The sequence below is a fragment of the Halichoerus grypus genome, chromosome 4 (assembly GCF_964656455.1).
Source record: "Halichoerus grypus chromosome 4, mHalGry1.hap1.1, whole genome shotgun sequence".
NCBI lineage: Eukaryota > Metazoa > Chordata > Mammalia > Carnivora > Phocidae > Halichoerus > Halichoerus grypus.
In genome coordinates, this window is record NC_135715.1 from 115,170,756 (window position 1) to 115,193,191 (window position 22,436).

Genomic DNA, 22,436 nt, shown 5'->3' on the forward strand with positions numbered 1-22,436 from the left:
AAAAGGTATCCAAACTAGTAAAGAAAATGTAAGATTTCCACTATTTGCAGCTGACATAATACCATATACAGAAAACCCTAAAGACTCTACCAAAAAGTATTAAAACTGATAATTCAGTAAAGCTGCAGAACAGAAAATTAATATAGGGAAATCTGTTGCATTTTTGTACACTAATAATGAAGTAACAGAAAGAGAAATTAAGAAAACAATCCCATTTACAATCGTACCAAAAAGAATAAAGTATCTAGGAATAAGCTCAACTAAGGAGGTGAAAGATCTGTACTCTGAAAACTATAAAGCACTGTTGAAAGAAACTGAGGATACCGCAAATAAACGGAAAGATATATGATATGCATGAACTGGCAGAGCCAATATTGTAAAAATTTCTCTATTACCCAAAGCAATCCAGAGATTTAATGCAATCCTCGTTATCAAACTACTAACAGAATTTTTCACAGAACTAAAAGAAATAATCCTAAAATGTGTACAGAACTAAAAAGAAACTGAAGAGAAAAAGCAATCTTCAGAAAGAAGTACAAAGCTTTAGGAAGCAAAATCTCAGAATTCGAGATATGCTACAAAGCTGTGGTAATCAAGACAGTATGGCAGTGGCAAAAACAACAACAACAACAACAAAAACAGACATAGATCAGTGCAACGGACTAGAGAGCACAGGATTAAACCAACACTTACTTGGTCAATTAACCTATGACAAAGCAGGAAGAATATACAATGGGGAGGGGCACATGGGTGGCTCAGTCAATTAAGCGACTGCCTTGGGCTCGGGACCTAATCCCAGGGTCCTGGGATTGAGCCCCACATCAGGCTGCCGGACCAGCTGGGAGTATGAACCTCCCTCACCCTCTGCCCCCAACTTGTGCTCTCTCTCAAATAAATAAATAAAATCTTTTTTTTTTTTTTTTTACAAAGAATATACAATGGGGAAAAGACAGTATCTTCAACAAAGGGTGCTGTAAAACTGGACACCCACATGCAAAAAAAATGAAACTGGACCACTTACTTACACCATTCCCAGATACAAACTCTAAATGGTTTAAAAACATAAACATGACACCTGAAATCATGAAACTCCCAGAAGAAAACATATGCAGTAATCTATCAGTTGTAGAAACATCTTTCTAGATATGTGTCCGAAGGCAAGGGAAACAAAAGCAAAACTGAACTATTGCTACTACACAAAAATAAAGTTTTCAAAGAGAAACGAACCATTAACAAAGGAAAAAGACAACCTACTGAATGGGAGAAGATATCTGCAAGTGATATATCCAATAAAAGATTAATATCCAAAACATATAAAGAACTTATACAATGTCAACACCAAAAAAATTTCAAATGAATCCAATTAAAACTGGACAAAGGACATGAATAGACATTTTTCCAGAAACATACATAGATGGAAACAGACACATGAAAAAATGATCAACATCACTAGTCACAGGGGAAAGTAAAATGAAAATCACAGTGACATATCATATAACCTGTCAGACTGGGTAAAATCAGAAACACAAGAAATAACAAGTGTTGGCAAGAATGTGGAGGAAAAGGAAACTTCCTGCACTACTGGTGGGAATGCAAACTGGTGTAGCCACTGTGGAAAACACTATAGATGTTCCTCAAAAAGTAAAAAATAGAATTACCAAATGATCCAGTAATTCTACTACTGTGTAGTTAAACCCCCCCAAAAAACACCCTAAAGCCTAATTCGAAAAGATACAGACACCCTTCTGCTTATTGCAACATTATTTATAATAGCCAAGATATGGAAGCAACCCAAGTGTCCATTCATAGATGAATGGATAAAAGAAGGTGTGGTGTATATATACAATGGAGTATCACTCAGCCCTAAAAAAGAATGAGATCTCACCCTCTGCAAAAACATGGATTGACCTAGAGGGTATAATCCTAAGTGAAATCAGTCAGTCAGAGAAAGACAACTACCATATGACTTCACTCAGGTGTGAATTTAAGAAACAACACAAATGAACAAAAAAAACCCTCAGACTTGTAAGTACAAAGAACTGGCAGCTGCCAGAGGGGAGGCTGTTGGGCCATTGGGTGAAAGAGATAAAGGGCTTAAGGGTACACTTATCTTGAGGAGCACTGAGAAATACAGAGAACTGATGAATGATCATAGTGTATATTTGACACTAGTAGAACACTGTATGTTAATTATACTTGAGTAAAAAAAAAATAAAAGAACAAAGTTATTTTAAACAGTATGAATTCCATATCTAATGTCACACAATCTTAACATAAATGACCAGAGACTGAAACTGTTCAGAGTTAAATCATTGGTATGGTCAAAAGGAAGACTCTGTTTCGGCACTGATGAAACAAGCTGGGAGAGAGACAGGGAAACTGGTTTTTTGTTTTGTTTCGTTTTCAGTAACTAAGTTATAGTAATAAGATTTGTCCTATATTAAGCCCGGGTGAGTTAAAATACCTTTGCAGAGTCAACTAGTCACTCATGGGGAATAAATTAACTCTCCTGGGACACTGGGGTATGAATTAGTGACCTGGAAGAGGCAATTAATCTCAAATGGATGAGCACTTGGCTTTTAGATTCCTCTCTATTCATAGGTTCCCTTGCAATCAAACATAGGTCAACATGCAATGTATGTGGTTTTATGCACCTAAGCCCAAAGCTCTACACTGATTCAAGACAAAGTCTCCACATGGCAAAAACTGTTTCAGCATATAGAAGAAAACCGGGATGCTGTTCAGAGAGTCCACAATGGAGATACAACACATACTAAAATTGAGACTATCAAAAGCTTTACAGTCATACAATAATATGAAATATGGAAAAAATTAAAAAATGAACTGATTGGATTTTTTCATATTTCTCTGCAGTATTTGGGACAAGGCACTGATGTTCCAAAGTATCTATGAATCATAAAAGAAAAATTTTAAATTTGTAATTATTTTATTATTAAGAATTTATATTCTAATTCTTTGAAAAGTAAGGTTATGTGGGAATAGACACATTCATTAAACTTTCAGGTCATAGTACATAACAGAACCTTACATTAAAAAGAATTTATCGCCTTGCAGGTAAGAAAAGATAAAGGCACAGAGATACTGATGCATCTTGGGTCTCTGAAATCATCTAGTCCTACCTTTTATTTTTTTAGATGAGAAAACTCAAGTCTTTAGAGTCTGAAGTGATTTGACCAAGGTCAGACTAAAATACCCATTTGCTGGGTCTTTGTCTGTTGAACTATTTCTCTAACTGGCAATTTCTGATAACTCAGCCAGGTGGTTTGGAAATTAACATTTTTTTCTATAAAAAAGAATTTTCAAGTACAAGATGAGCTTTTATAAAATTAATTTTCCTTACATGATCATCTATTTTTAATGCAATCTTAATTAGGAACCCTCCCCCTTCTCAGAGAGGAACCTATAAGTTGTTCACAATACCCGTACTTCATTTGAGCAGCTCTGCTTCATTTATCATATCAGTGATGACAGAAATGGTAAGTTCTGACTAACGGTGGTGCTAGAAGTAACAGAGAAAGAAAGGCCAATACTGTTGATGTTAATAAAACACTGAATTTGCTCAATAATGTTTAGGCTTTATAATTATACAAGTAGGGCTATAAGAAAGCACCTTTACTGTTGAAATTCCTTACTCAACAATAATTTATGATCTGAGAACTCCTGGTTTTTCTATCGACATTTCTTTTAGAGCATGCAAGATCTCTTAGGAATGCAACTATCACATTATACCAAAAGGGACAACTGAGATCTTGAGGGCTATTAATTTGATCTTGACCAGTAATTTCAAGCATTCTGTTATACACGGTGAGATACATTTATCAAAACAGGTCACAGCATGTCCTTTGCTAGTTACAATCATCACCTGCTATCACCATATAAATACAAAAATCATCCAATAGTTTTAAAATTTTGTAATTCAGTTTTTAAATTTTGTAATTCCCTTTGCTTTTTATTTTTTTTTAAAGATTTTTATTTATTTATTTGACAGAGACACAGTGAGAGAGGGAACACAAACAGGGGGAGCGGGAGAGGGAGAAGCAGGCTCCTGGCTGAGCAGCGAGCCCGATGTGGGGCTCGATCTCAGGACCCTGGGATCATGACCTGAGCCGAAGGCAGACGCTTAATGACTGAGGCACCCAGGCCCCCCTCCTTTGCTTTTTAAATAATCAGCCCCAATATATGTGCACTCTGACTGAATTAATAAAGTTTGAATTTTTATTCTGATGCCTTTTATGTCTGCTCCAATTCATGGAACTTACTACATGTCTAATCTTTGGAGGAGACAAAATGTGAGCTGGCCCATGAGAGGCCGGTCGGATTTGAATAGTGAGAAAAGATTATTATCCCAGACCCTAGGAATGTTCTGTGAAGAACACATGGCTGGGAGTGCACTGCTTTGCCTAGAGCATCCTCGACATGCAAGGGAGGAAGACGAGGCTAGCAAAATAGGCTGGGGCTGGACTGAAAGAATTTCCTGTCCCAGAAGGACAAGTTTGCACTATATGCAATAGCATTAGACATTGAAAGTTGTTGAGTAGGAGAATAATTCCATACAGTCAAGTTTGAAAAGATAGATCTGCTGGCATACAGCATAAATTGTAGGAGAGAAGTATGAGAGGACTGCTACTGTAATGGAGAAGATCAAAGGGGAGAGAGACCTGAATTAGGGCAGTAGCTGTTAAAAATGAGAGAAGTCTTCCAAAAGAAGAATCAAAAGAAGTTGGTGGCTGAATGCTCCCTTGCTTTGCTCCCACACCCTCCCAACATCCAGCAATCCAAACAAACGAAAGCTGTTTTCAGCCTGGATGATCCATGATATAATATTAACAATAACAGTAATAGCAACCACATTTCCATGGTGCTTACTTGTGGGCCCAGCACCGGTCTAAATGCTTTACACGTAATAATTCATTTAGCCTTCATAATAACCCCATGAAATCAGGAGTGCAATTTCCATTGCACAGATAGGAAACCTGAAGCTAAGCAAGGTTAGAGGATGTGTTCGGTCACAGGATCATGAGGGACAGCCAGGATTGGAACACCAGTGATCTGGCCCCAGAGTCTAATGCCTCTCCTGATGGTCCCATTAGCAAGTACTCCTTTGTGGGTTAAAGACCTTTTAACTTTAAATGTGTTGAAGTGGAAATGTTGGTGAATATTCAAATGGGAATATCTAGCTGGGAGGGGAGATGGGAATCTAAAATTCAGAGAATAGTCAGTATTGAGGAGACAGAATTGAATGCTAGGTGTAACTCACTCAACTAACCCGAATCCCCGAAACTCTCCATTACTGAATTTGGGATTAGAATTTAACTCACCGATTTTCCCTACTCCAGGGGAGGGGACCTGCTCCGGTTGGTAGTGAGACAATAAAGATTTTCAGCCCCATTGGAAATAGTGCCGACAGACTTCCTCACCAGAGGTTGCAGGAGTAAGGGTCTGCTTATCTTTTGTTTTCTCTCACTGTAGTTCTAATAATCTGCTATTGGATCTCTCACTATATTCACTTCCATTTGGTTCTAGGAAATCGGGGGGCTCACGATATTTTCATGCTCATTTCAAAAGTTCCAACCTGTTTTAGGCTACTGAAAATCTCAAACATCATGCCATGAAATACTGAGTTCAGGTATCTAGACACTCATCGGGTAATCAAAGAACTGCGTAGCATCATGGCTTTAAAAAAAAGAGAGAGAGAGAGCTTTGCAAAACACCCGGGTTTGGATCTTAGTTCTGCCACTCATAAGTTTTCCATTCTTGGACAAGTTACTTTCTGTCTGTGTTAACACCCATCTAATGGGAAGACTATAAGGTTTAGAGGAAATGACATATACGAGTCATTTGTTACATTTCCTACAAAAAAGGTCAGTGAATTTTAGCTGCTATTATTATCTGATCTCTAAAGATGTACAATTTTGTGGACATATAAGCAGTAAAAATTATCCCCAAAATGTAGTTCCTTAAAAATATAATACAACCACTTCAAGACATGTGTGACAGGACGTTTTAGTACTTAATCTAACCGCAACTTTGGAGAGGGAAAAATAATACCATCACAAACAATTCAGGACATCCAAAACAAATAAGCAAAATACTCCCACCAGCTGTTAATACACAGCGTGTTAACTGAGGTAATCATGGAATTCACTGCTTTAGATTTATTCAGCCATTACATGCCCACAGATATTTGTCAGAAATTGTTTATTGGTGTTTTAAATAGTTTTTCTTTAGTTCGGTGGGCAGTACTTCTAAACCCAACACACAAGCACTGGATCCAACAGAATTCTACGTCAAATATTTAAAAAGATGTATACATACACATACTGTAAGAAAAACAGGGATTTGAAAAGTATCCATATTTATAGTGACGGATGCTATGTGTTTGTGTAGGGAAGTCTTAAAAAGTCCTACCTGAGGCAAAATAGTTCCCTTTATGGAAATTTTGCTAGGTCGTTGTAAAGGTCAGACCGTTTATTCACGTCTATTGTGATGACTCGATTTATAAGTCAGTAAGGGATAGAATTAACAGGTTTTTTTGCACAGACGTCTTCTGTTGAGATTTACATAAGTATCTCATTCAATATTCACAAAAACGGTATGGGGTAAGTGAACCTATCTTCAATTCATGAGGAGGAAATCAAACTCAGAAAAAAGAAGTAAGAATTAAGGCCACAAAGTTTTTAAGTAATGGGCTAGGAACCGAAACCCAGGTTTTTTTTCATATGAAAGTTCCCATCTTTCCTACTGCACTGCCTTATGAAAATCACCGGTCAAGCTTCTCACTTTTGGCAATAGCTTTTGTATATTTTATTGGAAGGAAGGGCTGTTGATGGTGGGGAAGTGATTTAAATGTCATTTAAAGTGATTTGAGGGGTGATTATTTTTAGGTATTTCTAGGTTGTAAATGGAAAGACATGATGGTACAAGATTATATGGCAGGCTGTTCAGAGTATGTTCTGCTGCCTTTGGAAACTACAAGTTCCAGAAGCCACTGAGTTCTGGTTTTAGAAAAAGATCACTATTTTCAGACCCACTAATAACATGTAGATGAAAGTAAAATTCTTAATATTGCAACCCCTGGAATGATTCCTGAATAGTGGAATATCTTTATCATATATAATTCATATACTGTTCAACTTATATGGTGTAGTGGAGATCCAGAATATTATAAATACCTTAACCAGATTTTTGCTATTTACAAATTGATCATATGAATGAATCAGAAAGAAACGTATTGATGGTAGTCTTGATAAGCCTGAATGGCTCTGGTTGCCCTCAAAAAAAAAAAAAAAAAAAAAAATTACCAACGTTTATGTGCATGTGTCCAAACACATACAATTATGCACAAGTTTGATTTATTTCTCATATTATTCTATTATTTAGTAATATTTGGATGGTTAGAGTTACTATGAGGTTCTTGTAATCTGTTATAATTCTATGTTTCTTTATCATATCGTAGCTAGTATTCATACTAGACTTTTAAAGTTTGGAAGCAGCAACCCTGTTGTTATATGTTAGATAATCATCGCTACATCGAAGAAATATATTTCAAGGTGGGTTTTCTCCTTTCAGAAGAATGTTTTTAAATGCATAAAGTACATATATTAAAAAGTTGGTTATTTTTAAATACATATATCAAAATATTTTTGAAAGTTGTGATAGAATATATGTGCTTCTTATGAAGGTTTAGAATTACAAGATCCTAATTCTGAAGTATCAACAGTATAAACGGTATTGATATATTGGCAACAACTACACAGAGTGTCCCCAACTTATGGTGATTCACCTTAGGATTTTTCGACTTTACTATGGTGCAAGAGCAATACGCATTTGGTAGAGACCACACTTCGAATTCTGAATTTGGATCTTTCCCCGGGTTAAGTATACACAGTTCAATCCTCTCTCATGATGCTGGGCAGTGGCAGTGAGCCCCAGCTCCCATCTGGCCACTTGATCATGAGGACAAAGAACCGATACACTTACAACCACTCTGTACCCACACACCCGTTCCATGTTTCACTTTCAGCACAGCATTCAATCAATCACAGGAGATATGCAACACTTCATTAAACAACAGGCTTTGTGGCAAGATGATTTTGCCCAACTGTGGGATAATACAAGTGTTCAGAGCTCATTTAAGGTAGGCGATGCTAAGCTATGAAGTTTGGCGGGTTAGGTGTATTAAGTGCACTTTCAATTTATGCTATGTTCAACTTACAATGGATTTATCTGGACATAATGCCATCCTAAGTCAAGGAATATCTTTAATGTGATAGGAAAAGATCTGTATTTTCCGTTGGCGACAAGTCCCAGGAACTGCTAATCACACTGGATGTGTTGCTTATATTCACAATGAAAAGACACGCTAAATTTCAGTGGAATGTTATGAAAAGATAAATGTAATGTTTTCCATCCAAATTCATTCTATGCCTGGACCCCACGTCCAGAAAGCCTGTAAGTAATATGTTTTCTGAAAGTTTGCAGCAGCAATGATTATTTGCTATTATTGTATGCTTTGGGGCTTCTACTACAGTATCCTCACACTATTTGAAGTAGACTAAGCAAGCTGATACAGGCTGTGTGTCTAACATGGTGAAAGGCTTATTTCTTAGGCATATAACACTAAGGCAGGTGGGTCTCCTCCATAATGTAATTCAAGGGCCCAGACGTCTTCCATCTGTGTCTGCATTCGCATCGAGGGCCTTGCTGTTGTCTAAATTCTGCAGATGGAAGGGGAAGACGGTGTAAAAGCAGCACTCCAGCTTCTTAAAAGCTTTGGCCCAGAGTTGGCACACACCACCACCACCACCCACATTTCCTTTGGCAAGAACTAGTCACATGGCCCCATCTGGGCATCACTTCCCGGTAACAACTCTATACAATGGAGTGGAGAGCACAAAATTTGGGTGGACAGTTAGCTGTATCTACCACAATCAAGTTTTCTCTTAGAGCTTTTATATGGTAGAGCCGGGGAAAGTTTCCCTAATACTGGATCACCCTTCACATTCCTGAGATGAACCGTACTTGGTTTTGGTGGGTGGTTGTTTTTCTAAGTTGTCGAGCTGGACGAGAGGAAAAACAAACAAAAGCAACTGGGAGGTAGGTCTTGCTCTGCAAATGGAAGCACCTAAGCTGCAAACCTAGGAGTCATCTTTGAAGTGTCCTTCTCTTTCCTCCTCAAAGGTGATCTATCAGCTACTACTTCCTATTTATTTTACCTCCTAAGTACTACTTAAATCCGACTGCCCCTGCCACAGCCTCACTTCAGATCCTCATCAGTTCTTTCCTGGATGACTTCTCTAATAGCCTTCTGACTGAACATTTGGCCTCCGGCTTTGTCCCTCTTCCAGGGCCATCTTCTCTACCAATATTCTCAAATTCTGAAAACTTCACACCTCTATTAAGGAAACAAGCTGAATACACATCTCAACACATGCATTTTGACTCTTTATAAGTTATGTATGGTTACTCTTTCAACATTATGTTTGTCCTAAGATGGTATTTTAAAAAGGAGAGATTAAAACATAATTAGGAGTTTTAACATGATCTCCATCCAGTGGATTACCTGATACACACCTGTATCAGTCTGGGTTCTGTCAGGCTAAGAGATGCTAGAATATTACAGGACTAAGGGGTTAACAGAAGAATTACGCCTTACCTGGATGAGGCAGAAGCTGGGAAGTGAAGGTCTGTCTGCAAAGGGGTAGTCAGAGGGTCGGAGAAACAGTCTCTGCCTCAACTGGAAGCACAAAACCTGGGGTTTACAGGAGTCTGAGAAGCAACAGGTCTGACCACAACGAGGACTGTGAAAGAGGAGCTTCCACACAGGTCTCCAGAAATAGCTCTGTAGGACTATCCCGTGACTCCCATAACCCTTCTGAGTGTAACGGACTGCGTTTCACCTGTGCCTGCTAAATCTCCACAAGTACCTCTCATCAGAAAGCTAATGCATAACTACTGGGAAGGTAATTAAAGGGAAATCTACTTCCCAGCCTTAGGAGAGAGGAGACGTGGTGGTGCCAGTTGACGACAAGCATTCCAATAAACATACTTGGAATACGGCCATCTCGGGTTGAAGACCGATGCTCTAATCTGGACTGAGAGCGATTTTTCTAAAATGCACCAGAGTTGGTCTTACTCAAAATCCTTCCATAGCTTTCTTTTGCCTCCAGTAGTTTTTTTTTTTTTTTTTGCTTCCAGTAGGTTTTAATCAGTTTAGCCTTGCAAACTGTTATCTGCATACTTACCTGACAGCATAAACAAATAAAATATAATTCTTATTGTAAGACTGATATTCATAAATTCATACTACAGCATTCTCACACCAGTCAGAATGGCTAGAATCAAAAAGATAAGAAACAAGTGTTGGAGAGGATATGGAGAAAAGGGAACCCTTGCACTCTGTTGGTTAGGAATGTAACTTGGTGGAAACACTGTGGAAAACAGTACAGAGGTTCCTCAAAAAATTGAAAAGAAAAACCAGACAATCCAGAAATTCCACTGTTAGGTATTTACCCCACAAAAATGAATATGGTAATTCGAAAAGATATATGCACCTCTATGTTTACTGCACCATTATTTACAATAGACAAGATATGGAAGCAACCTGTTTATGGACAGATGATGAATCAAGAACATGTGTGTGCACTATATACACACAGAATGGAATGTTACTCAGCCATAAAGAATGAAATCTTGCTCTTTTCAGTAACACAGATGGACCTGGAGGATATTATGCTCAGTTACATACGGCAGACAGAGAACAACAAATAATAAGTGATTTCACTTATATGTGGAACCTAAAAAATGAACAAAGAAACAAGAAATCAAAAAGCCAGAATAGACTCATAGATACAGAGAACAAACTGGTAGTTGCCAGAGGAAAGGGGAGTGGTGAGATGGCCAAAGTAGTGAAGTGGTTTAAAAGGTACAAACTTTCAGTTATATAATAAGTATGTAACGGGGACTAAAAGTACTGCACAGGGAATACAGTCAATACTTCTGTAATAAGGTTGTATAGTGACAGATGTAACTACGCTTATCACTAATCATGGCACTGTGTAATCTATAAAATTAATGAATTACTACATTGTACACTTGAAACTAACGTTAACACTGTCAACTATACTTCAGTAACATAGCCAGTAATTTCCGGGACATAGGCTTTGGAAACATTTTTCTAGATATTTCTCCTCTGCAAGAGAAAGAAAAGCAAAATTAAAGTACTGGGACTATACTGAAATAAAATGTTTTTGCACAGTGAAGCAAAAAATCAACAATAACAAAAAGGCAACCCAGTGAATGGGAATATCTGATAAGGGGTTAATATCCAAAATATATAAAGAATTTAAACAACTCAACACCAAACCAAACTAAACCAAACCAAACAAAAAACCTATTAAAGAATGGGCAGAGGGCATCAGCAAACATATTTCTAAGGAAGACATATAGTTGGCGGGCACATGAAAAGATGTTCAATATCACTAATCATCAGGGAAAGGCAAATCAAAACCACAATGAAATATCACCTTGTACCTGTCAGAATAGCTAAAATAAATATAAGAAATAACAATGTTGGCAAGGATGTGGAGGAAAAGAAACTCCTGTGTACTGTTGGTAGGAATACAAACTGTGCAGACACTGCAAAACAGTATGAGATTTCTTAAAAAATTAACAAAGTTATCAAATGATCTAATAATTGCAATGCTGGGTATTTACCTAAAGAAAATGAAAACACACACAAAAAGATATACACACCCCTATATTTAACACAGCATTATTTATAATAGTCAAGATATGGAAGTAATCCAAATATCCATCCACAGACGAAGGGATAAAGATGTGGTATATATACACAATGGAATATTACTCAGTCATAAAAAATAACGAAATCTTGCGATCTGTAGCAACCTGGATGGATGTATAATAGTAAGTGAAATAATTTAGTCAGAGAAAGACAAATACTATATGATTACACTCATGTAGAATTTAAGAAAAAAGAAAAAAGGGACAAAAACAGACTTTAATCAGAGAATAAACTGGTGGTTGCCAGAAGGGAGGTGGGTGTTTTGCAATAAGTAAATCATAGTAACTTTTACTTACATATATCTGGAGGTGCAGGGGCCACATGAGACTCATCAGAACCTGAAGATCCTGCAGTTGAAAAGGCTTTGGGATTGACAACCCTTTTAACTAAAGAGCAAAATCCCGGGAGATACGAAACCAGTCTGGCTCTATTACAGAGCACCTAAGAACAACACAAAAATTAACATTATTTGTTCTGGATATATGTGTTATACTTACATAGACAATCTCTGGCCAATCCTCACACTGCAATGTATCTTTCAAAACCAAATCTTATTCTGTTATTGCGCACCATACAACAAGCATTATGTATATAATTTTAAAAACAAATCTATTAAAAAAAACCAAACAAGTAATAAAGTTACTTTGTATAAAGTAACTAGCCAATAAAGGCTAGAATCAAGAGTGGCACACTAGAGAGGATAGGAACCTCTAAAAGTTGCACTATCTGGGAACAACACTAAAAAGGTAGTACAAATAAGATTTTTCTCTTGTTAAGGAAACTTCAACACCTTTAGTACAAAGCTTTGTGCTAAATTTTTTGCTCCTATGTTCATTTCCTGGACTCTGAGGTCAGTTACAACGGGTGAATGTGTAAACATCTTTCACGCAGAAACTTCTAGCAAAATACTTGGGTCAGAGTAATTTGTTTTTTTATTATTTTTTAAAGATTTATTTATTTGACAGAGAATGTGCAAGCAAGCGCGTACGTACGTACACACACACACACACACACACACACACACACACACAGAGGCATGCACAGGGGGAGGGGCAGAGGGAAAGAAAGAATCTCCAGCAGACTCCCCATGTGTAGCCGGATACAGGGCTTGATCTCAAGACCCTGAGATCATGACCTGAGTGGAAACCAAGAGTCTGATGCTTAACTGACTGTGCCACCTAGGTGCCCCAGGTCAGAGTAATTTAATGCAGGGGTTAGCAAACTATACCTGAATATACTTATTTATGTATTGTCTGTGGCTGCTTTCATGCCATAATGGCAGAGGTAAGTAGTTGCACAGAGACTATATGGTACAGAAAGCCTAAAATATTTACTTATATGTCCCTTCACATTAAAAAACAAAAATGCCAACTCTTAGTTTAGTAGAAAATATGTAAGAATAAATTCCATATTATCTGTGACATGCTATTAAAAGATTTAAACAATTAAAAAAATCCCTGAGGGAGGAGGAAAAAGTTTCATAGAGAATAAACTAGGTTTTGAAGAAACAAGAAATTTGCAGAGCAAAGGGGCATTTCAGTGAGTGACTTTCAGGAACAGATGTATAGTCATAAAAGGTATATTCAAAAGGGTGATAAATTCAGTGACGTTAGATATTTAAGGGAGTGCAGTAAAAAACAGGCTTGAAAGTTAAGTTGTGGGAAATCATAAAAGGCTTTATATTTGACATAGTAAAAGGCTTGTTACATCAAGGCAATAATCAGAATTTTAATCTGGAGGCAGGGAAGAATAGAGGGGCAGAATGTTTTTAGGAATGTACCACTTAGGGCAGGATGGACTGGAGTGGGATTAGAGAATGGGGATTGGAGTGGTATGAAAACTACCAGGATGTTGAAATAGTCTAGCCATTTGATACTTTAGAATCATTCCTTTTTCCCTTTCACAAAGTAGTCTGAATTCCAACACATGTGTTCTGACTTTTTTTCATCATAGGTACAAGAGAACATCCTAACTTGTTTTTCTACCTCTCTGGCATAATTTCTTACTAACTTTACCCACCTTTCCCTTTTCAATTCTTTAGTCACATAAAAATATCTGCAACATTTCCCATATTTCTCTGCCTTCTTTTATACTGCCATAAGATTTCTTCTGCTAAAATGCCCTTTTCCCTCTCCTTCTAGGTCTCGCAAATTTCAACTCTGTCTTCAAGACCTGGATAAACAGAACCTTCTTTATGTATCTCCTAAGTACAAGACCTGTCTCCAGAGTACTCTGGCCATCTGAAAATTTAAGTATCCTTCCTTGGGTCAGGACCCAACCTGCCCAAAGAGATAAATGTGATAATTATTAGATTTTAACCTACTAGACAAACTCAGACTTTTGGGTGTTTCTATAATTTAAATTTACCTTTACAAATGAAGACATTTACATTTAACAGAATATGGCTCAGGATCTAAAGGCAATATAAAATTTTAAACTCCAAAAAGATTTTGGGCAAGGCCTCAAAATAGTAAGAGGCTCAATAAGAGATTATCTGAAAGGGGCAATAAATATTAAATAGCAAATAATCAACAGATGTTAATTACTGTGGGCTAGGTTCTGTGCTAAGTGCTTTACATGCACTGTTTCACTAATTTCCACAACATACTTCCATATACCATTAAAATTAAAGTATGATTATCAAAATATTATTTGTGATAATAAATTGCTTCACAAGCAAAAAAGGAAAAGAAATATTATCCAAATTATTTTAGCAACTTCCTAATATTATTAAGGATTATTTTAACCTGTGAGTGCCAAGGTCACTAGATTCTACTTTAGATTTTTTTCCTTGATGGTAAAGCTTTTAACAAAAGTTATAATAAAATGTGAGTTTTGTTGCCAATCTAAGATAATCTAATCCCTGAATTTCATGTTATTTTATTTCTTTATATTTCATTTTAATGGCAAAATAATCCAGTATCTAATTTGTCCACTAAAAGGAATAGCTGACAACAGTGTTAATGTGTTTCAAGTTTCCTTTTTAACATATAGGATCCTCAAATGCATTACTTGGCAGATTTTAGGACACTGGGTCAGCTGGTAAATATAACTAAATATGACAGCCAATAAATAACTCAAAAATTAGAATAGCCAGTTTATTTTAGTACGAGGATAAGTATGATTTTGTATATGACTACTTCAAACCTAGGATTCTAGACTTGGAAAGATGACAGGTTATTAAAATATAATTTCAAAATCCTTATTAGTATAAAAAGAGAAACTGTCTTTTAGGCACTGTTTTAGGACTAAAGTCCTGCTTTTGGTCATGTGAGCAGAAAATAGGGTCTATACCAAAGATTGAAAACTGGTTATCTAGGAAATTCATCCATATCCATCTATAGACATTTTTGTGTGGTCCACACGGTTATAAAAAAAATCTGAATTGGATATAAACATTGAGAAATTATAGATTTCACAAAAAAAGTCCAGATTTTCGGCTGTTCTTGAAAACTCAGAAGAGCTGGCAGCACTGGATTCATACTCGCAAATGGCATTAGTTAGCAATTAGTCACCGTAGCTAAGGAAAGGCTGCTCCTGTTATACCAGAAATGAAAATTTCAGTTTGTCAAAGTCCCCACCAAGGCATCTTAATTTACTGTCCAGCTTCTGAAGCACAGACATTTATGACTCTTGCTATGTATGCTAACTAAATAGTTGAAGACACACATACTTGCATATTTCATAACTGACATCCATTCAGTATTTACAATGTATATAAACACAAATTTTTAAAGTATATTTTAATATTAAAATTTATTTCATATGAACTTCTAACAAAGGATTTACAAAAGCATCTTTCAAAATATTCACCCTGCTGAGCTAATTCATTTAAATCAAAATAAAGCCAGGTTAAACATTAGAATTCTATTCTACTTTGAGAGTACCCCATGCTTCTTTTACAACATTCCCTTTCTGTGGTTCTGGCTAAGTAAAAATTCATGTTAAAATGGGTCCAAGACTAGTGGTCTACTTTTATGACTTGTCCCTAAAGTCACATCAATAGACAGACTCTTAACATTCAATGTTCAGTTACAGGAACATTATCCTAACTGTTGCCATATTAACCCTCCTAACACAGCTCTGATTAAACGATCACAACTTAAAGAATCAAATCTAAACACTGAGTGTGACATTCAAGGCTATTAGTCGATTTCAACTCCACAATCCAACCTTATTTCCCTCTAATCTCTTTCACATATCTGACATTGCAGAAGGCAGAAGTGACTTCTTGATTTTTGAAAGGGAAGGTGTCTCTGAATACGTCTGTTTTTCCATTCAAATGTCCGATTATCTAAATCCCACCATCTTTCAAAACTCAGATTAAATGCTTCTCTGAAGAAGTGATCCCAAACCCCTTATTTCTCCTCTTCACAAAGCTTTGAATCTGCACGTACCTTTGTGTAGCTTTTAAGAAAAATTACTTTACACTTTAATTGTAGCTATTTCATGTATGTCTACTGTCCCCTACTATATGAAGTCCTTATGGTAGGATAAGTCTAAACTGGAGACTTACAATCAATATTTCTGGTCTATGTGAATCATATCTCTTGCTCTCATTTTGTAGGATTTGGAAGGTTACTTGCTAGACTGAAACTGTTACAAAACCGTCAGTTTAGCTAACCAAAGAAATAAAAAATGGCTTAAAAATAGATTCTAAATATTTACTGAAATGTCTTTTAAAAATATTGAAAGGATGCTGGCATTGAATATATTTCCAAAAATGAATTTGTAGAAACAAGTACACGAGTGTCGTAGAAAACCTTTGTGTTCAAACTACCTTCAAAGCATGCCAACATAATTTCACACCCCTTGCTTCCCTTGACATTTTTCATACACTACCTCTAAGCACAAGAAACATGCCACCAATGCCACCATAATTAAACCCATCCCTCCATTTCCTAACAAGTTCCCAAACCACTATTCTGCTTAAGAGACTAATTTACTCACAGTGGCCATTTCCAGCGGGGAGGGCAGATGCAAAATATCTTTCCTTCCGTAAAGTTATTCCTGAGAACGGACAAAACAAAACAGGCTAGTGACCGATTAAGCTCTAACAACACACAACTCGGGTAACGTCCACTATCTCCTACTATGTGTCGCTCCACCACGATCGAAGTCCAAGCTCTCCCCATAACCCAAGAGGGCCAGAATTGGCCCCCAGCCTCTACAAGGCACAGATCCCTCGCCAGAGGAGGCCGTGCAGCACCCAGCCCTCCCGGTTTATGCCCCCAGCCCCCGCCCCGAAAGCAACTCAGACCAGATGAGGGCGGGGAACGAGGAGCCGGTGGCCGAGACAGAGTCCCGAGGGTCGAAGCAGGTATTTTAACACAGGCCGGGGGGCTTGACAACAGCTCCAAACAGGGGTTCGAACGGAGCTGACGGTGAGGAAGCGAAAAACAGCCTACAGAGTGACAGGACTAGGGAGAGCGACAGGGACCCTGTCGGAATACGGGCAATACCGAGTGTTGTGGCACCAAGAAGACGGGCGAATTTGGAGGGGCTACGCGGGCGGAAACCATCCGTACCAGTCCCGCCGCCGCCTCCAGCTGTCCCAGACGCTCACTCTTTCCGCCGTCAAAATGGCGGCGGCGACGGCCTCAGAGGTAGCTTCGAAGCCGGCAGTGACCAGGCTGAAGAAGTTGCTTCTGAAAGCATCGATGCGAAGGATCGTCGAATTGATGATGCGCACGCGCACAATAGGCCCGTAGAGCCTACCTTCCATTGGATAGTCGCGGGCAAACACGTAGGAGGAGAAAAGGTGAGGTGGGGTGACGTGGAAGGAGGAGTGTTCCTGATCTGGGTTGAGGGCTCATTTCATTTCTTTCATTAACTCATTGATCCATTTGATAGATTCCTCCACCCTAGGGCTTTCTTACTGCTGCCAAGAGATACAATCTTAAGTTCTTTATTTATATCATAGTAGTTTTTTCACGAATCACTGTTTTCGAGCATAGGGCACTTAGGTTTTTCTATTTGTGTCCCAGGCCCTTACTAGGCTCAATAAATTTATTTATAAACAATATATCATTTTCATTTGTCAATTGTTTTTTAATTAGCTGAAGTCCATACTTTATTCATACCAATATTTCTGGGTAGGTAATGTTAGGCAAGCTGGTCTCTATGTTTTCATTTCCTCACCTGTAAAAGGAATAATAATAGTGCTTGCTCCACACACTGTAAGGATTAAATGAGTTTATATATAGCTAACACTTACATAGCATACACATGTACACACACACCTCGGAGCTTGGGAGTCACAGAAAGGCTTCTAAGAAAGGACCACTGAGCTGAGTGTTGAAGTTACTTACAACTCGTTTTTTCATGCCTTGTAATTTCTCTTTGGTTTACTTGTCCAGGTTATATAAGAGGATTTCTGGTTGAATCATGATTGTAACTTTTTGAGATCAGGAAGCATATGCTATTCATCTTTGCCATGATAGAAATCATCTGTCAGGTACAGGTGGGAGATAAAAGGAGTCCGTGATCAGTATGGTAGGAGGCTGTCAGGAGTAACTTCATAGCAGAGGTGATGCTTGTACTGTGTTTTGAAAGATGAATGGGTGTTTGCCTGAATGCCAAGAAAAGATGTGGAGGGGTGAGGACACTTCAGGCAAAGGGAGCAGTGGGAACAGAGCTGTGGAATCTGAAACACTGGGCACATTTGGGGAGATCTGTAAGTAGTCAAGGGAATGAGTTTGGCATAGACAGGGGCCAGATCATAGTCAGCCTTCAGTGTGGTCCTAAGATAGATGTAATCCTGGAAGCAATGAGAAGCAACTGGGAAGATTGAAGCAGAGTCATGGCATTATGAGATGGGCATCTTGGGAAGGTCCTCTGGCTGACATTTAGAGGATGGGTTGGAAGGGTGTGTGAAAATGACTCCTAAATTTTTGACTTAGGATATTTGGTGAATAGAGTTGCTTTTTCTTTATTGGGAATTCAGTAATATTAATATTTGTGGAATGCATACTATGTGGTGGCACTTGGATAGGGATTTTCACATTATTTGTTTTAATTCTCATAACAATATAAAAAATAGAGGTACTATTATCCTCATGTTAAATATGAAAAAGAAATGAAAGCAGAAAGAGGTTAAGTATATTTCTGAGGCTTCCAGGGCTGTACTTAAATCAAGGTCTGTTAGGTTCAAAAAGTGTTCTCTTTCCCACACATATTGTCCTCCAGGAGAACAGGTGTTTGGAGAAAGATGAAGAGTTTGGTTTGGGATATCTTGGGTTTTAAGATGCCAAAGGACATTCGTGTGGAGTTGCCAGTAAGTCATTTGAAAGTAGACCTATTGCTCAGGAAAGTGGTTTATGTAGGAGACAGAGATTTGAGGGTCCTTTACATATGGGTAATAATTCAAGCCATGGGAACTCCTTAACCTGAAGTTCAACAACGGACTTTATGGGAAGGGAGAAAGGTCTGTGACACTCCTGAAAATGTATGCAAATTTTTATTTGTAAGTAGATTCATTTTTTTTTCCATAGAGGGAGAGTGCATAGCTTCTTCAGATTCTTAAAGAAGTTCATGACTGAAAGTTCAAGAACTACTAGTGTAGAGTATAAAAGAAAAAGGGCAAAGTCAGAATACTAGGAAATATTAATTAAAGGGGTAACAGAAGAAAATCTAGCAACAGAGACTGGCAAGTTTCAGTCAGAAAGTAGAAGGAAATCAGGAGAGAGTATTCTAGACATCAAGAATTATTGCTATTATTGCCCCATATTATTAGATGCTACAAAAAGATCTTACTGAGGTTCATCTTATTTGATAAATCCAGCAACAGTGACTTTGCCAGAGGAATTTCTGTGGAGTGGGGTTGGGGGGGGGGTGGAATTTTGATAACTGTGTATTCAGAGGATGAAACAGAAACTTCTTGTGGACAGAGACTTTATATGTTTTTCACTGTATTCCTGGGACTTTACTGTATTCCTGCCACAGAGAGGTGATCAATAAATGTGTGTTGAATAGATGAAGTATGGATCATTAATAACAAGCTACCATTAACAACAGCTGCTTTTTGTTGTTCCGTCTCTAGGCTCCATACCTCCGTAACATCTATCTGTCTGACAACTGGGCTGGGAGAGTAGTAGTGTCTATACTGCGCAAGTGGAGAAACTGAGACTCAGGCTAAGCAAACTGCTCGATGCCGTACAACTACATGTAGTGGTGAATGTGAGACTAAACCTTGGATTTGTCTGGCTCTGAAATCTCTACGCCTTCCACAACAATAAAACTCAGAAGACAAAGAGGTGAGTAGCTGTCTCTCAACTTATTTCAATTTCCACTTATCTATTTGCCTTCTCCCTTCCACTCTGTCTTGGATTGTTCTTATTCTTCAGAGATAGAGGAGGACCTTCGAAGAACTGTAAAAATTAATCCATTCACCAGATTATGAGGTTATTCAGAGACCAATATGTAATCCTTGGGGGTTTTCTTTCTCATCTCCCTCTTACAGCTGCCTGCATTGATGTTTTTTGGTAAACATATGGCTTCCCATTTATTCTAGAAACACTAATTCTCAATAACAAAAGATGTATACTTATGCAAACTAAGGAATATATAGTAATCACTAAGTGCTCAACTTGGCAATTCTGTTGTATTGCAGCTAGTTCTTTCTGTAAAGACAGTAGGATTATAAAACCAAAAGACAAAATGGACTATTTTCTGCTCAGCTAAGCATATCTAAAGCACATTAGAAGTTTGAAGACAATATTTTATGTTATTTTAAAAAATGCTACATGGAACTATTACCTGGTTGCAAAAAAACAACATGTAAAATGATAATAATAGAAATTTTAAAAAGGGTGTGGATAAAAGTAAAAATCTGTGGACACTTGGTTTTTATTATTTGACTCAGACACAGAACTCAACTATTAAGAACACATCTTTTTAAGTTGCCCACACCAGTGATGCACTATCTCTTTAGTATTTGACACATTAAGATAGACATATATTTTAGCCATTTCTAGAAAACTCAAGCTTTTCCTGGAAACATCTTGTATCTTCTAGCCATCTATTGCTAGGTGGCAACACATGAATATTGTAGAGAGTGAATGATGTGTATCACTAGGACATACTGGAAGAGAGGCCTTCTATTTAATATTTTGGTTTTTAGTTTGAATGTGATACATACAATCACAGGACTTTAATTGTGATATTAGATATAACAATTATCTATCTGCTCATCTCTCTGCCTCCCTGTTATTACAATGGCGACCATGATATTATCTACTTTTTTAAAAGACTTTATTTACTTGAGGGAGAGAGAGAGAGAAAGAGCATGCACACGAGCTGGGGGAGGAGCAGAGGGAGAGGGACAAGCAGACTCTGTGCTGAGCCTGGAGACACCGGGCTCAATCTCAGGACCCTGAGATCACGACCTGAGCTGAAATCAAGAGTTGGACGCTTAACTGACTGAGCCACCCAGGGGCCTTTGATATTGTCTACTTTATAGATATATTTAGAAGATTATATAAGATAATCCATGTAAAGGATTTAGCACAGTGCACAGCACTTAGTGTGCAATAAATGTTAGCTGAGATCATCTTTGTCGTCATTATCAGCATTATCATCATCGATGAACTCCTCTGAACTTTATACTTATAGCTTTGGTTTCCATATATGTGCACAGTGCTTGTGGGGGTGATACAATAATGTTCTCTTATGTGAGATTGACCAGGAGGAGGAAAGGGATGGTAGCATTGGGGCTTGTATCATGTACATTATCCCAGATGTATATAATCAGAATCTATGAGGGGTTTAGGAGGCTGCATTTTAAGAAATTCTTCAGGGAATTTTTATGAGAACTAGAATTTGAGGACCATAAGTAAAAGATAAAAAACTGTGCTAGGGAGAAGTGTAATACACACTGTGAACACCAGCTGTCACTACTCTACAATTTAAAAACAAACCTGATCCTTAACAGCCAGTGGGATTATTACAAGAACATTCTCTAAATTTCAAATGTAAAGATCTAGGGAAAGTGAACTCTGAGTTAAACAAATTTGGATTTTATCAAGAGTCTCTGGGACATATAAATGGCTTACAAAGTGTAGTGGTTGGGTATGTGTGAATAAACCTATATCAGGAGAATGATGTCTCACTGTACTTGGGGATATAAGTGAATGTTCCGTGCTTTAAAAATCAAAGTATGTAAGACAGCTCAGTGACTCTGAGAATATCTTCATTTTCCTGGCCTTATGTCACAATGGAAAGTCTTGTGTAGTGTACACGAACATTTTCCTAATTTGTAGACATTGCACCATACTGGGAGATTTGGATTCAAGTTCTGGCTTTTTTGTACAGTTTCATGTGGATCACCAAAACAATTCCTTAACATCTGTAAGCCTTGAAACAGGCATAAAAATAACCACATAAGGATTGTCATTAGGAGAATCCAGATAATATAATAAATGCAAAATGTTTCATAAATTTTAAAGTGTTAAATACAGAGTATTATTTGAAGGCTTACAATGTTGGGCCTTTGCTTTGATACTGGTCTCTGGAACCCCACCAAAGCAACCATTTTCATAAAAATGACTCCGGTTCTGCTAGGAGCCTAGTTATTTTCTCCAACAAGGTCTTTTGTTCATTCCAAGTAGAGTTG

General features: G+C 37.6%; 1 protein-coding gene and 1 long non-coding RNA gene across 4 annotated transcripts in view; one reads left to right on the top strand and one right to left on the bottom strand.

The window, feature by feature from the left end:
- MMADHC (metabolism of cobalamin associated D) overlaps positions 1-17,471 on the bottom strand; it is a 44,625-nt gene extending 27,154 nt beyond the window's left edge. The window contains exons 1-3 of one of the 2 annotated variants that reach the window (XM_078070776.1): positions 17,353-17,471; positions 16,775-16,834; positions 12,121-12,265 (exon numbers count right to left, since the gene is read on the bottom strand). In XM_078070776.1, the coding sequence (XP_077926902.1) occupies positions 12,121-12,265; positions 16,775-16,783 (154 nt within the window). In that variant the 5' untranslated portion in view covers positions 16,784-16,834; positions 17,353-17,471. Of the gene's footprint in view, positions 1-12,120; positions 12,266-16,774; positions 16,835-17,286 lie in introns of both variants that reach the window. The other variant, XM_078070775.1, reaches the window with a different exon arrangement.
- Positions 17,468-22,436, top strand: part of LOC118534842 (uncharacterized) — a 358,905-nt gene continuing 353,936 nt past the window's right edge. For both annotated transcript variants that reach the window (XR_013447137.1, XR_013447138.1), the window contains exons 1-2: positions 17,468-17,585; positions 19,866-20,079. This is a non-coding gene — a long non-coding RNA (uncharacterized LOC118534842). The remainder of the gene's footprint in view (positions 17,586-19,865; positions 20,080-22,436) is intronic.